This window comes from Neurospora crassa, linkage group III (genome assembly GCF_000182925.2).
Source record: "Neurospora crassa OR74A linkage group III, whole genome shotgun sequence".
Taxonomy (NCBI): Eukaryota; Fungi; Ascomycota; class Sordariomycetes; order Sordariales; family Sordariaceae; genus Neurospora; species Neurospora crassa.
Window position 1 is genome coordinate 2,538,710 of NC_026503.1, and position 13,567 is coordinate 2,552,276.

Below are 13,567 nucleotides of genomic sequence, written 5' to 3' on the forward strand. Positions count from 1 at the left end.
AATCTGGAAATTTCACGGAGCCTCTTTAATGTTTTGTTGCCCAGGGGACCCATCGGTTGCTCTGCCGGGATAGGGGTCCCGGGGGCCGGGGCCTGTGTGAAGATCTACCGTGCATCGGGCACTTCAGGGGTTTGTGATCAGTTAGGCTCTTCACGTTTTGTTCAGGGATTTTAAGAGGTCCCAATTTTTTCCCGTGTTCTGGTGCATGCTAAGGTTTTTAGGCGAAGTGGTCGTGAATATAAACTAACATGCACAGTCCTTTGAAGCCCGCTTGGGTTCTGACAGGCGTAAATAGCAGTGATAGGGATCACGATAAGTTGGAAACACATCGGCTAGAGTCGTTTGATAAAGGATGTTCCATTCAGGAACTGCTTGAAATCTAGGTTCAAAGGTATATTACCTCTAACGATGCTTGCTTTGATGCCTGGTGAGAGTAAACACCCGATGTAATTTACCAACCGTAACGTGTTCGGTTTGTTCTTACAACCATTCGTCGGGTCACTAGCGAGCTCCACGCTTCGAACAAGCATCAACGGCGTAATTTCACGGGTGGTCATGTGGGATCACGGCGGACCCCTGACACATTATTAACGAATTGTTGAAATTCCATATTTCACGTGCTATTTTCCTGTACTTTGGGATTCTGATTGAGCTGCCGTCCCACTGTGTTCGAAGAGCTTAATGCAATAACAACACTGAAATTTTGAGGGTGCTAGATGCCCCAGAAACCTAGGTAGAGCATTTCACCATCACTCATAGTCCGTATGAGTATCAGCCTTGGGCCACTTTGACCCGACACAGACGCAAGTGAAAATGATGGACTCCGTAAATTTGGAGTTGCAAGGGTTGGTAGACGTTCGCCATAGCAAATTGCATCCAAAACCCCCTGCATGATGTACTCCCGAGCCCGCCGCCAAGATTCCATCCACTGCTTTCAGCCCGGCCATTTCCTTCAAGCATATGCCAAAGCCATCGCAGTTGGTTGTCTTGCCAGTCACAAAATGGAAAAGGCCAAGGTCTTGGGCTGTCTTCACTTTTGCTTCTTGTTCTCCTTCTCCTGCAGCTTCTTGGCAAGATCGCTGGTGCGGATAAACTTGGGCACAGGGGTCTTGTACCCCTTCAAAGTCTTGGGTACGAACGTGCCGACCTGCTTTTGGTACGCGCTGTATTCTGGGTACTTCCCGGCGGTGATGCGCTCTGTCAGCCACGTGGAGCCCTGGAAAACACTCATAAGCATAATGGGGGACACAATGGTCCAGTTGTAGAGGGTGTTGGTCGCAAAGCAGCCCCATTGATAAAGGGTGAGCCAGATGGATTGCTCAGCGGCAAAGTTCGGATGTCTGCTGTAAGCCCAGAGACCTGATGTGATGAAGCCTCGGTCGAGATCAGCCTGCTTGTGGCCGGCCGGGATCTGACCAGAGGTCTTGTACTCGATCTTCGCTGACTGGAAAACTACACGCGCTTCATGTTAGCGGGCGCTCCCCACAGGAATACATGTACCACAACACTGACCCCATTGTTGATGATCAGCAATGAACTCGGTAAGAATAAGACCCAGTTCCATGACGACGAAGCCAATATCAGCTGTAGAGAGCTCAGGCTCGAACTGAGTGGCCAGGAGAAGGACATAAACAGGAGAAGCGAGCATGTAAAGCAGAACGCTCTGGATGAAGGAGATGAAGGTCCAGTTCAGGATATGAAAAGCCAACTTCGGCATCGAAGCACGAACGATATCCCACCTGTAATCTTGAGAACCAACGTTATAGCCGCCCTTGCGCCAATAGTTATAAGTCAGGCGTATCTAAAGAGTTTGCCGTTGTCAGTAGGTACTCTTGCTATTCGCAGTCTGCGACTGGACTTACGCTCCAAATGGTACTAAAAAGCAGCGCGGCATCGATGCGCCGGCTGGGGATTCCGGCCAGACGCGCCCATGTCGCAAAGTGGGCGATGTAGAGGGTCGGCAGTATGCTCCAGAAGCGGTCGACTTGCGAGTAGTTCCTGTTGACCTCGGCAGCAACGAGAAACACGCCGCCTAGGAGAATGGAGATCCCGAGCCCGCTGATGAAGGGGTTGGTCTCCATGTACAGCTTAAGGAAGCTCCCCCCATTGAAAATGGTATCCAAAGTTTGACGCGGAAGGGCGTAAAGTTGGGGCAGGAAAGGGGTGACTGTCTTTGAGAAGTCGGAACAGTCTTGGAGTGCGCCCAACTTGGGCAGAGCCGTGGCGTAAGGCAGTATCATGGCGGGCAGCTGTGTAGCTGATCGGTGGACGAGGCAAGAAGCAAGAATGGGCACAGTCAAAGGCTTCCGAATTGAAAATGGATGTTTTGTTTACTTTTCGTGTATTTCGAGTTCTCCCTATAAGAATGATTCACCGAATCGAAGAATCCGGCGGGATGTTGTTGGAGGTACCAGTGAATGACGGAGGATTGGCGTCATGTGTTGATGTACACAAGTATCCGTCCAGCCCGGGGCTCCAGCCAGTAGTTCGCCCATAAAAGGCGGGGCATGAACGCAACCTGCATCGTCATACCTCTTTTAGCGCAAGCGCATGAGTGCACTGCATGCATAGCTCGCATAAATCAATATGTAATGCGACTCGACCAAATCGTTTGAATGTAAGGATTACACTACAACACCAGACGCGAAGCGCGTCTCCCCTCGCCATCAACCATCAACTGACTTCCATAGCTGCTTGATCAGCCCGGCGAAGACGGATATCTGCATGCAACAGGTATTACTGGCAAAGGCTGTGAAGAGCCCCAAGGTTGTCAATTTCTCGGAATCCAGGAGCTGATGTATCCGCAATAAATTTCGGTTCAAGTGAACCTGCACCGGCCCTTTCGTCTGTCTTACGACGAACGCCTCTTTGTTTCGTCATAAATGGGATTCACTTCATATTTACTTCACCGGAACATCAGACGACCGCTTGATGCCCCGCTATCCCTTGCTTCCAAGGGGCGGGTTCATTCCGGGAGTATCGTCCCTTCCTTCTGTGCGCTTCTACTCCTCCAAAATGCCGCGAATCCTGTGTGTGGCTGAAAAACCGTCGATTGCAAAGGCGGTCGCTACACATCTGTCTGGTGGCTCATATCAAACCGTGGGTTGCCGCTTCGTCTTCACAATGTCTGGAAGAGATCATTGCTAACGTGCTAGGCAGCATGACACTCGGGACAGGTATACCAAAAATTATGTTTTCACTTGCGATTTCGGCCCTCCCTGGGGACGATCTACGGTCACCATGACTGCTGTGAGGGGACATCTCACGCAGCTAGACTTTCACCAGGAGTTTAAGAAGTGGGAATACCCACCACCAGATCGCCTCTTTGACGCGCCTGTCCAGACAGTCTATCCGCATGTATGTCTCGCCATCGCCAACAAGTGTCGGGCACATCATCCTTGCTTGCATTTTTGATGTTGACAAAGGGATTCATGCTAGGACATGAAGAATATTGCCCAGAACATCGAAAACCAGGCTCGGCAAGCTGACATACTCTACATCTGGACGGATTGCGATCGAGAAGGTGAGCACATTGGAAGTGAGATCCGGGAGGCCGCAAGGAAGGGCAAGAGGAACATTCAAGTCTACAGAGCAAGGTTCAGCAACATTGAACGAGCGTGAGTTCGCCATCCAGGTGTCTAAACCCAAGCATAACTGACATGCCGAACCCGATATCCAGACATATCCTGTCTGCTGCCCGACGTCCGGTAGCCTTGGACGACAAACAGGCTGAAGCAGTCGCTGCGCGTATCGAGTTGGACCTGAGAATCGGATCTGCATTCACTCGCTTTTTGACGTTAAGTCTGAGACCCCTTGGTGGGGCAATGGCCGACCTTGTGCTCAGCTATGGTAAGTCCGAATGGAGCTTATACTGTCATTATGAGTCTGACTGAACAGGATCCTGTCAGTTCCCAACTCTTGGTTTCGTCGTCGACCGATACTTCCGCGTCAGAAACTTTGTTCCAGAACCGTTCTGGTCTATCAAGGTGATGCACGAGAAAGAAGGTGTCAAAGTCAACTTCAACTGGTCCAGAAACCGTCTGTTCGACAGGTTGTCCGTGCTCCTCCTTTACGAGCGATGTCTCGCCGCCAAGATTGCAAAGGTCACAGAAGTCAAAGAAAAGCAAACCAAGAAATGGAAGCCTCTTCCCCTCACCACCGTCGAGCTTCAGAAGATGGCCACACGGTTTCTTCGGATGACGGGTCAAGAAGCCATGACGGTAGCAGAAAAACTATACAACAAGGGTTTCATCAGCTACCCCAGAACAGAAACAGACCGCTTTGACAAGGGCATGAACTTGCGGGCGCTCGTCCAAAAGCAAACCCAGGACCAACGCTGGGGTCCCTTCGCACAGAATCTGGTCGACGGAGCCTTCCAACAACCTCGCCAAGGTAGGAATGACGACAAGGCCCATCCTCCCATTCATCCCATCATATATGCGGCACCCACCGTGCTTGACGATCAGGAAAAAAGACTATACGAATTCGTGGTCCGCCGATTTCTCGCCTGCTGCTCCGAAGACGCCAGAGGAGCAGCCACCGACGTGGAAATTACCTACGGCGAAGAAAAGTTCGTCGCCCATGGCCTGATCGTCCACCAGCGCAACTACCTCGACGTTTACCCTTACGAAAACTGGACCGGAACGGCCGGGCTACCGAAATTCACCGTGGGCGAGACGTTTGAACCGACCGAAGCTATGATGACCGAAGGCAAGACCACTGCCCCTAGCTATCTGACCGAGGCGGATCTGATTGCCCTCATGGACGCGAATGGAATTGGCACCGATGCGACCATGGCCCAGCATATTGAGAAGATCAAGGAGAGACAGTATGTGCAGGTGGTTGAGCGAGGAGGTAATGGAGGCGGCGGTAACGACGAGGATGACGGTGCAGCTGGTGGCGCACGGGGCGGACGCGGTGGCCGGGGAGGACGTGGAAGAGGTGGTGGGCGGGGCGGACGAGGAGGAGGCGGAGTTGGCGGTGGTGGCGCTCGCGGTGGTGTCAAGGAGTTTATCCCGACCAGCCTGGGTGTCGCCTTGATTGAGGGCTTTGAGAGGATGAACTTCGAAACCAGCCTCGGCAAGCCCTTCCTCCGCAAGGAGATGGAGCTCAAGATGAAGGCAATTTGCGAAGGTCGGCTTACAAGGGATGCCCTCTTGCGGGAGAGTATTGCGAGTTATCGTCAAGTTTATGATCAGTCACGGGAGGAGGTCAACTTGCTGAAAGCTGTAAGTAACTTCCTTCGAGATCCCTATCGCTTTGTTCCCATATTCCTTATGGAACTATCAGTGCTGTTACATTTACTAACAGAAGCGAAAATCTAGGCCTGTAGACAGTATGTATTTGGCCAGAATGGCGGGGCTTGAATTCTAGAGGGTCAACATTCGCGGTGGTGGAGAGTCCTCACCAAGTTTGGTATGAGAGCAGTATTATTATTCTATGCCTCACAGAACTCAGGCTTCAACAGCGTGTGATTATGGGCCGAGCAGACACCTCAACATGGGGATCATCGTATCGAAACGCCCCAGTTTGCCCTGGTGCCACCCAATATCACTATATCTCCTACCTGAAGTTGGAATGGATTTAGCGTGGCAATACAATGTCCAAGGCCGAGAGAACATTCTAGCCATCTCGCGAATTTACAAACACGAACCGAGCCGAGCCCAACTGCCCATCCATTCCAACTCAATGTCGTAATGGGAGGCGTGTCTTGTCGTGGGTGGCTGCGATGCAGCACATACTACAGATTACATAACGTCGTCGCGGTTGTAGTTGTGGTGGTGGTGTGTTGGGCCGCAGAAGCACTTGGTCCCATACACAAAGCAGGTTCTTGTGTCGTTACACAACCTGCTACCCATAGAACTAGACACCGACTCGACCTTCTCGATGGAGGATACAGTGTTCCATTCGGGGGGTTGTGGCACTTTCAGCAGCGCCAGCTTCTGCTTGTCGCCGAATAAGTACTGTATACCTCAAAAGCCCAACGACGAGTGTATATTCTGGTATGGCTACGAACTCTCTATTTGCGCAAGTAGTAGCAGGGCAGGACCGAAAAGGACAGGACGATACCAAATAGTCGACGCTCATTCGCATGCGCAGAAGGCGATATCGGTGATGGTGTGTCGTCCTCCTCCACTTAACTGCCCATCCGACTCCAGTCAAATGATGGTCATTTGGTTCAACTTTTCAGAATATTTGAGAGTGGGTCAAGGGTCCTCTCCACGAATTTTGGCACATTGTACATTCCGAGTCCGATCAACTGTTGCCGGCGGAAGGTGATGTAATCTTCCAGTCAGTACATTTCATTCCCTACGTTTCTTGTAAGCAGGGTGCTCCAGGCATTGCCGCACTGTGAAGCGCTAGTACTAAGATTTGAAGCATACGCGCGGCTCAAATTTACCCACGATACGATATCGATGGGTGGGTGTTGTCCCTTTTCGCGACGAGGTTTGGCAAAGACGGCCGTGATATCTGATGGTGTGGATTTCATGGCACTCTTTCAAATATTGGCGCTACCGTACCTACCGCTACAGGACCTGGTTTTGGTACCGACATCGACATTGAAAGGAACGAGCAACGGGCCTGAGGTGTCAAACCTTGGAGTCTATTCGCCGAGAAATCGAACGGATACGGGCGCACAAAGGACAAATTTCGACTGATGTCTGGAGGTTAATGCAAAGGTAACAGGCCATTAAGGTTCTCAGGTGCACAAAGAAAAGAGATGTTCCGGCAATTAGTAACCCATTGTGTGGTTTAGCTTTTCCCTTGCCCCCAACATGTGTTCTATTCTCTACATGATGTACACTGCCAGTTGCTTGTTCCTGACGTGGTTACTGATTAGTCACCTCTCTGCCCAACTTGATTCTACGATCGCATACCTCGGTCACCATGGGCCTCGAGGCTAATGACCCTTACAAGACCCATGTGTTTCCTCTCATGCTTCAAACCGTCGAGGTGGTTGTCTTGGCTGTCTTGGGTAGAATGGGTTAGTTTGTTGCAGCGTTTTGTTGAGAAGGTTACCTACTAGCCGCGGAAGCAAGGCAGCCTTCACGATATACAGTAGACGACAGCGCTAGTGGACTCGGCATCATCTCCGCTCCCGTCTCCCGCCCCGCTCTCCGCAGTCCCCCGAAACCGCCGCGGATGCTGAAACTTGGGGTTAAGAAAACCGGGACCGCCAGCTTGGCTCATCAACAGGTCAGCCACGGTCCAAACAGGTGGACCACGGATTGACTCCCGGTCATTCTGAGATGTTGAGAACCCAGTGGATCGTCGTCGCATGATGGACATTTCACATCACTTTACCACTTGCTAGTTGCCAGTAACGCTATAGAACACTCTACTAGACCTAAGTCCTAAAGGTTTCGAGATTTTGTTCTCTCTGTAACCGGGGTGTACGTAAGTGGTTGGTTTTCGACGTCCCCGAAAGAGAAGCGAAGGGTTGGGAATGGACTTTTTTTTGGTTTGGAGGTTTTGTTTTCCTTTGTTTTGTCTTTGTGCGTGTGCATTGTCTGCCCCAGTTCAAAAAGACCCTGCTATCTGGAACTATACGGAATCGATGTGGTGAGCGATATTCAGGATGGTGATGCCAAGCCGTGCCTACTGCCATTCGTTATCTGTGATCTCACGACAACCTAGGCCTTGTGACTTTCTAAACTGAGACTATGTTCCCCTCTCTTACCGAGGGGGCTGGTGACTAGTGGACGACGGGCAATAACTTAGACTAATAATACCGAAAGGGAACGTTCCGGCGGTCGAGTTCGCTAATTCTTCCGGACATCTGCTCCCCCCCCACACACAATGAGGTACGTAAGGAATCCAATGGCGAAGAGGTGTGCTTCGGTTGTGCTCACCCGATAGGCCATCGCCATTCTCGAACATCCATCCAATCAGAACGAGCGTCTTATCCAACGTGATTTCCCTTTTGGAATTCATGGTATCTGATCTTCTCTGGGGATGGACGGAGATCATTTCGTTGCCCTGTGCTCCTTTAACTCTGTGGCCTTCGGACGTCCGCGACATACTACACGGGGCGAGATGAGTGGCTGTTCGCCCGGAATCTCCTTGCTTTCGCCTCATGTTGCCCAAAGTCTAAACCGACGACTACACGATGTACCAAGAGGCTCATCGAGCGATCGACGGATAATTGTGTGCGGTATCTAACACGATTACCACCTCCCCAACCAATTCGTTGACCATGCGGCTACGGAGCCCGTGCGACGACTGACCTACTGCGACTGTTCCCAGCAAGGTTACTCCCAGCCAGGTTGCGGAACATCTCGGGCAGGTCAGCCCCTTGCTTCTCGTTCCCGTCAAGCCAGTGTTGGGCGGGGTTCCAGAGTCTCGGTTGCCCGGGGTTTGGACTTCCCAGGTGCGGGATACGGAGAGGATTACCCATTCACAGGCAATCGTACGAACGCAGGCACTTCGGACCGGCAGCGACCGGCGGTAATGGCCATGGCGGGAAGACGGGGCTGACGGCGGCAGTTTGGCCGGGCTTTGTCTGCTTGGTTCGTGGGCCGTGTAATCCATCAGTCGTACACAGCCCATATGGCTGAATGGTCAGCACCCGGTGCACTCGTCCGTCGCAAACCTGCATCATGATGCACTTGTAGTTTGCTTCCCAATGGACTTCAGGTGTCCGGGACCGGCGGGAAGCCAACTACACATGTAGCACTGAATGAGCTGGGGGGGTTTAATATCAGTATCCGCTCTCGCGTAGATGTCCTCTGCGCCGCAGCTACGTTACCCTTGCGGTCCCATTTGGGTATCAAGTTCAACCAGTATGTTGTCCATCAAGAACGGAAAAACGGGGAGTTCAGGTTGTGCCCTGAATTTGTAGACAAGACGGAAGCATCTCCAACACCACGTGAAGGAATGAGACGGCGGAGCAGCCTGCCCGGTTACGGTGTTGAGGTTGTATGTACCGACATACCCACCTATCTGTGCAACATGCATTGTACGTCGCCTTGTACATAGGTCTATACAGCCTACAGCGCTAGAAAGCTGCTGTACACTAGGTACCTAGGCCTGTAGAGGTAGTCCGCACTCGTCGCCCACCGCACTAACAGGCCGCTCTCAGACCCAGGAGAGAAGCCCTAGGTTTTTGCCCCCATGTGTGCTAGTGAAACTCCAATTGCCAGCCTATCGCCGAAATTGTGCAAAATTGAGAACCTCTCTGGTCTGGCTATGTGTGGGCTTGATTGAACGTTGTCACGACATTGTTATCTGTCCTGTACTGTCAGATATACCTGATTACCCTTACCAAGACTATCTATCTTTGTGTCATATTCAAGATGACGAGATCACCCAACAACAACACGGTGGAAAAATGAACGCACAAAGCACAAAATAATTAGCCACATGGTGCCAAAATAGACGACCGATGATGGAACTTGCGAAAAGGCGGGAGTGAGAGTTGGTAGTAGGCCGGATATCGTGACCAAGGAACCCGTAAAAGGAGCGCCGGCGGAAGGGGTCAACTAGTCAAAGAGGTGGGGGGGTTTGTGTCGGTGTTAGTTGGTGTGCCTTGGCTGCTTCCCTTGCAAGCGGTCCTCTTCGACGAGACAATACCTCTATGGAGACACTTCAAGCTGAACACAAGTAGCCAGTCGATGAGGTTGGTATTTGCACGGTACGCTCTCCCTTTGGACTAAAGACAGAATATGCTGGGGAGGCGCACATGTTCATGGCCACTATGTGCACCCCAGGTGGCGCGGGGAGAAAGAGATGTCACCTCAGCTCTTTTGTCACCATCCATTGTCGAGGCTTGTCATTCCTTCTGTGTTTCTGCAGCAGCCCATTTATTTGCAACCAGTCAGGCCCTAATCACTCATCACACACATCCCATGGCATGGCAACAGGGCCCCCAATTATCGACAAGCTCAAATGATCTTGTGACTGGCATATTGAAAGACAGCCCTTTGGACCGGCTTTGTTGCTTTGTTCGATCTGATGGCCTAGTCCATGCTTCTTCCATGCCATGCCCATTTTGATGCCAATTGTTGTCTCTGGTACACGGTTCAGCAGGTACGCAAGCGCGGAAGCAACACGGTGACTGCTCTGCGGCGCCTTTTGATGACTGCAGCTGAGCCCCTGGTTCATTCCCATACCTACCTACCTACATACCTAGGTAGGTACCTAGGTTCCGAGAAGAGGTTGCCCAAGGCAAACAGCGATGACAGGTGAACAAGACAATGGGAAGCGAGGGCCAGAAGGTGTTCGCGACAATGGTAAAGTACAGTACAGTTTACCGGTACAGTAGGTGAGATGGTGTCCTGCCTGTCTTCCAGTCCGTGTGCGCGTCGAGATTGTGCCCGTTGTGTCGGGTGCCCGTCAGGCTGCCAGTTGTTGTAAGTGGTACCTCTCCGGTCATCTCCCTACGCCGTACTTGTATGGTACTAGCTGTCTGTACCTGTTCTATGGGGGGCGCACACCCAGGGCAGGAAGAATGGATTGGACTAATCAATCATCACTGGCATTCATCCCATCTCCTTCTCTTCCCTCCTCCTCCTCCTCCTCCTCCTCTTCTCTTCTTCTTCTTCTTCTTCTTCTTCTTCTTCTCTTTTTTTTCTTTTCCTTCTTCAAAGAAACAAACACGCACTTCTGCACCATCGATTCAGCACCGAGAGTCATCTCCTGTCACAGAGAGATCATCGCGACAACAACAGCTCTGCCGTTTCCCTGCCTCCACACTTTTGATCCGACCAAATCCACTTTGGCCCGATCAAGAGTTACTTTGCCAGCTGCGCATCTCCTTCGGACATCTGGTAAGTGACTCAGGAGCGGACCCTAGAATACCACTTCCCCCCTCAACCCAACCCACGTCCCCCCTGATAATAACCACGGGCATTGTGTCCCATGGCCCACGCCCCCCCTTTGGTGCCGCGCATCAGCCTGCGACCACGACGAGTGCGTGTGTGCGATTAGGGCACATCGTCATATCGACTGGTGTACCTTGGCTATACTTGGACCTACACCGTACTGTGTGCGTCTATGTATGTGTGTGTGTGTATCATACATACTATAGTATAGCAGTTGTACATGGTCCATGGCCCTGGTCGGCATCACGACTGATAACAAAAAGACCGCCACCGCCGTTGTCCGTCACTCCTCCTCCTCCTCCTCCTTCCATCACCATCATCATCACAAGCAACAGCACCATCATACCTTCTCACCAACGCGTCGTCGCGTGTCTGCCCTCCTCCCGCCGTATCGTGCTGACACCCACTGGCGCCGACTCGCAGACACGTCTCGAAGCACACCTACGTCAACAAAGGTCAACAAGGCAATCATGGCATCTGCTGTTCGCGATATCACTACGACCTCCCTCGGCCGAGACAACTTAACTGCTGTAGCGGCCCGGAGTGTCCCTGTGACGGCAACTCACCCGATCCCCCTCCCTACTCCTCCCAACTCCATGTCCCCTACACTGCCTCCCCATGGGCTCAAGGCCCAGCTTCAGAGAGCTCGGATGGACCAACACGTCGACTCGGATCTGGACCTCCATGGCGATCACGACACCGATCACAACGGTAGTGCCGGTTCTCCCCCATACGAGTCGGCCGGCATCAACGCTGCCATGTTGGCCAAGTTCCATCTACCAGAAATCCTCTTGAACCACGGTCCGCTTGCGATCCGTCATATCATGGGTTATCTCACGAGCTCTATCCCTGGCTTTGCTGAGATTCCTCCGACAAAGGCTCGGAGGTTGGTTGTGGGTGCTTTGGAAGGTCGAGGAAGTGGAGGCGAAGGCGGCGGTCTGGACGGTGACGTACAATTCGAGAAGGTGGGCTGGGGAATATGGCAAGCCAGGAGGTGTGGCCAGCCCTCCGGGTATATGGCAGCACGCCGAGCATCGCCACACGGTGACAGTCAACCCGCAAGTATTCCCATCACCAGGAATGGCGGTTGGAACCTGGATCGCTTGCGCATCGCAGCGGCTGGTTCCCTCGACGGTGAATCTTGCGCGGCATTCTCCTTTGACGATCGGTCTATGCACATGATGGACCACGAAGTGGACAGGATGTCCTTGGATGGTTCGGCGTCGGCCTCCTGCTCAGAGGCACCTGATGACGACGATGATATTGCTATGGATGACGACACGGAAGACGCGACAGATGATGAAGACTGGGCCGCTGTTGGTGCGGCTGCGCTTCGTGCGACTTCATATCAAGCCCCATCAGACCGGTTCCTCAACGCGAACAGTGTCTACGCTACTGGTGGGCTACGGTCATTCTCTTCATCAGTGGGAATGGCACGCTCGCCACAGTTCCGCACCTTCAACTTTGCAACAACAACACCCGCATTGACGACCCCGTCAGATGCGCAAGAAAGGGAGGCCGTCGAGGCTCTCCTTCGACTTGGATCCGTATAATACCACACACATGCATGGCTCGGCGTTCAACAAGGGGCAGGGCATAACATTAGGCACCCAATTGGGCGCTGGCGGTCATTTGAGGGATTTCTGGCATCTCTTTTCGCTGGGCACGAAACTTGGTTTCCGTGCTCGGGATTTGGAGCCACATCTACCAGGTTTCTTCACTCATACACGACCAAAGACGGCGCCATCTCGCCAACAAAGCATTCATATCGACTTTTGACTTCATCGGCTTTTTACTCTTGCTACGAGGCGTTTGGCGTCTCAACGATCACACTCAACTCAACTTCGCTTCTTATGCTATCCCTGGAGGAGAACATCTTGGCTACCAGACGCTCGGGTTTCCACCACAGTGAGCTCTAATCCACCTGATCGGCCAGAGCTGGAGATTGGCAAGTTTTACATAATTGCCTTGCCTCTCGTCACACGGGACGCCGTGGATCTGAATAGCCTTTCCACGTTTGCTTCGAGAGGCACCTTGCATAAACCACTTGGCCCGCTTTGGAAGTATCAGTTAGGAGCAAGATCATACTAGCCTAGACGTCTTGGCTATGTCGCCTTGATTGCTCAGGTTTGCTATATCAGCGGCGTTGGTTTCCCTTGCTGGTTGAAAGAAAGTCTTTCACCTACCCCTTGATACCCTTTTTAGTGCGCCGTCGAATTTGGAGTTTGCCATGTTTCCTGGCTTGTGATAAGGCAACGGAAACAGGCACGCGCGACTGCCGATTCTGAATCAGAGGAGACGACGGAACAGTCACCCAATTCGAGGTTAATGCTCACCTGGGTGCCGGTCACGGGTTATCCTGGGGTTTCGTTGTGTACATGTTTTCCGGTCAACCTTCTGAGGCCGGTAGCCCGTACTTTGATTATTCATTTTTAAAAAGCAGAACACTGGGGCAAGGACGAGAACGTTGCTTAATTTCTAGGAGAGATATGGACAAGGCAGAAAGGACGGCGCGCGAGCGAACATAAAGACATACAACTCTGACACAATTTCCCTAGAACAGGAAAGGATGAACAGAACAACGAACAAGTAATGATGAATGAAAGCAGGCATTGCGTGGGCGTGAGAAGCACTTGTTTTATTCGTTTCACTTTCTTTTTCTGGAACTATGCTACCATCACGACTATACTACTATTGACGAATTTGGTGATTGATGATGGATGAGGGATGAACTAGGGCTTAGG

At 52.0% G+C, this 13,567-nt stretch overlaps 4 protein-coding genes across 4 annotated transcripts; 2 read left to right on the plus strand and 2 right to left on the minus strand.

Annotated features, from left to right (window-relative positions):
- Window positions 1-563: 563 nt before the first annotated feature.
- Window positions 564-2,439, minus strand: NCU00080 (DUF1295 domain-containing protein). The gene is made up of 3 exons (XM_951297.3): window positions 1,863-2,439; window positions 1,513-1,801; window positions 564-1,452 (listed from the first exon to the last, which is right to left on the minus strand). The coding sequence occupies exons 1-3, from the start codon at window positions 2,238-2,240 to the stop codon at window positions 1,031-1,033; spliced, it is 1,089 nt and encodes a 362-aa protein (XP_956390.3). The 5' UTR covers window positions 2,241-2,439; the 3' UTR covers window positions 564-1,030.
- A 193-nt stretch (window positions 2,440-2,632) lies between these two features.
- On the plus strand, window positions 2,633-6,361 carry NCU00081 (DNA topoisomerase 3-beta). Its single transcript, XM_951298.3, has 6 exons — window positions 2,633-3,099; window positions 3,160-3,357; window positions 3,439-3,617; window positions 3,680-3,849; window positions 3,898-5,228; window positions 5,325-6,361. The coding sequence occupies exons 1-6, from the start codon at window positions 2,932-2,934 to the stop codon at window positions 5,364-5,366; spliced, it is 2,088 nt and encodes a 695-aa protein (XP_956391.3). The 5' UTR covers window positions 2,633-2,931; the 3' UTR covers window positions 5,367-6,361.
- A 1,273-nt stretch (window positions 6,362-7,634) lies between these two features.
- Window positions 7,635-8,550, minus strand: NCU00082 (hypothetical protein; the record flags this gene model as incomplete). The annotated part of the gene is made up of 3 exons (XM_951299.1): window positions 7,635-7,696; window positions 7,854-8,091; window positions 8,233-8,550. 3 exons carry the CDS (start codon window positions 8,548-8,550, stop codon window positions 7,635-7,637), a joined length of 618 nt encoding a protein of 205 aa, XP_956392.1.
- Window positions 8,551-10,624: 2,074 nt separating this feature from the next.
- NCU00083 (hypothetical protein) lies at window positions 10,625-13,517 on the plus strand. Its single transcript, XM_951300.3, has 2 exons — window positions 10,625-10,769; window positions 11,247-13,517. The coding sequence occupies exon 2, from the start codon at window positions 11,294-11,296 to the stop codon at window positions 12,374-12,376; it is 1,083 nt and encodes a 360-aa protein (XP_956393.3). The 5' UTR covers window positions 10,625-10,769; window positions 11,247-11,293; the 3' UTR covers window positions 12,377-13,517.
- The last annotated feature ends 50 nt before the right edge of the window (window positions 13,518-13,567 follow it).

What these genes read in the sequence shown, in the direction of transcription:
- NCU00080 (XM_951297.3), bottom strand. Translation starts at nt 2,240, where the DNA reads ATGATACTGCCTTACGCCACGGCTCTGCCCAAGTTGGGCGCACTCCAA. An exon ending in TTTTTAGTACCATTTGGAGC is followed by an intron (nt 1,802 to 1,862) that starts GTAAGTCCAGTC and finishes CAAACTCTTTAG; the next exon opens with ATACGCCTGACTTATAACTA. An exon ending in TGCTGATCATCAACAATGGG is followed by an intron (nt 1,453 to 1,512) that starts GTCAGTGTTGTG and finishes AAGCGCGTGTAG; the next exon opens with TTTTCCAGTCAGCGAAGATC.
- NCU00081 (XM_951298.3), top strand. Translation starts at nt 2,932, where the DNA reads ATGCCCCGCTATCCCTTGCTTCCAAGGGGCGGGTTCATTCCGGGAGTA. An exon ending in CGACCTTGTGCTCAGCTATG is followed by an intron (nt 3,850 to 3,897) that starts GTAAGTCCGAAT and finishes CTGACTGAACAG; the next exon opens with GATCCTGTCAGTTCCCAACT. An exon ending in AGGTCAACTTGCTGAAAGCT is followed by an intron (nt 5,229 to 5,324) that starts GTAAGTAACTTC and finishes GCGAAAATCTAG; the next exon opens with GCCTGTAGACAGTATGTATT.
- NCU00083 (XM_951300.3), top strand. Translation starts at nt 11,294, where the DNA reads ATGGCATCTGCTGTTCGCGATATCACTACGACCTCCCTCGGCCGAGAC.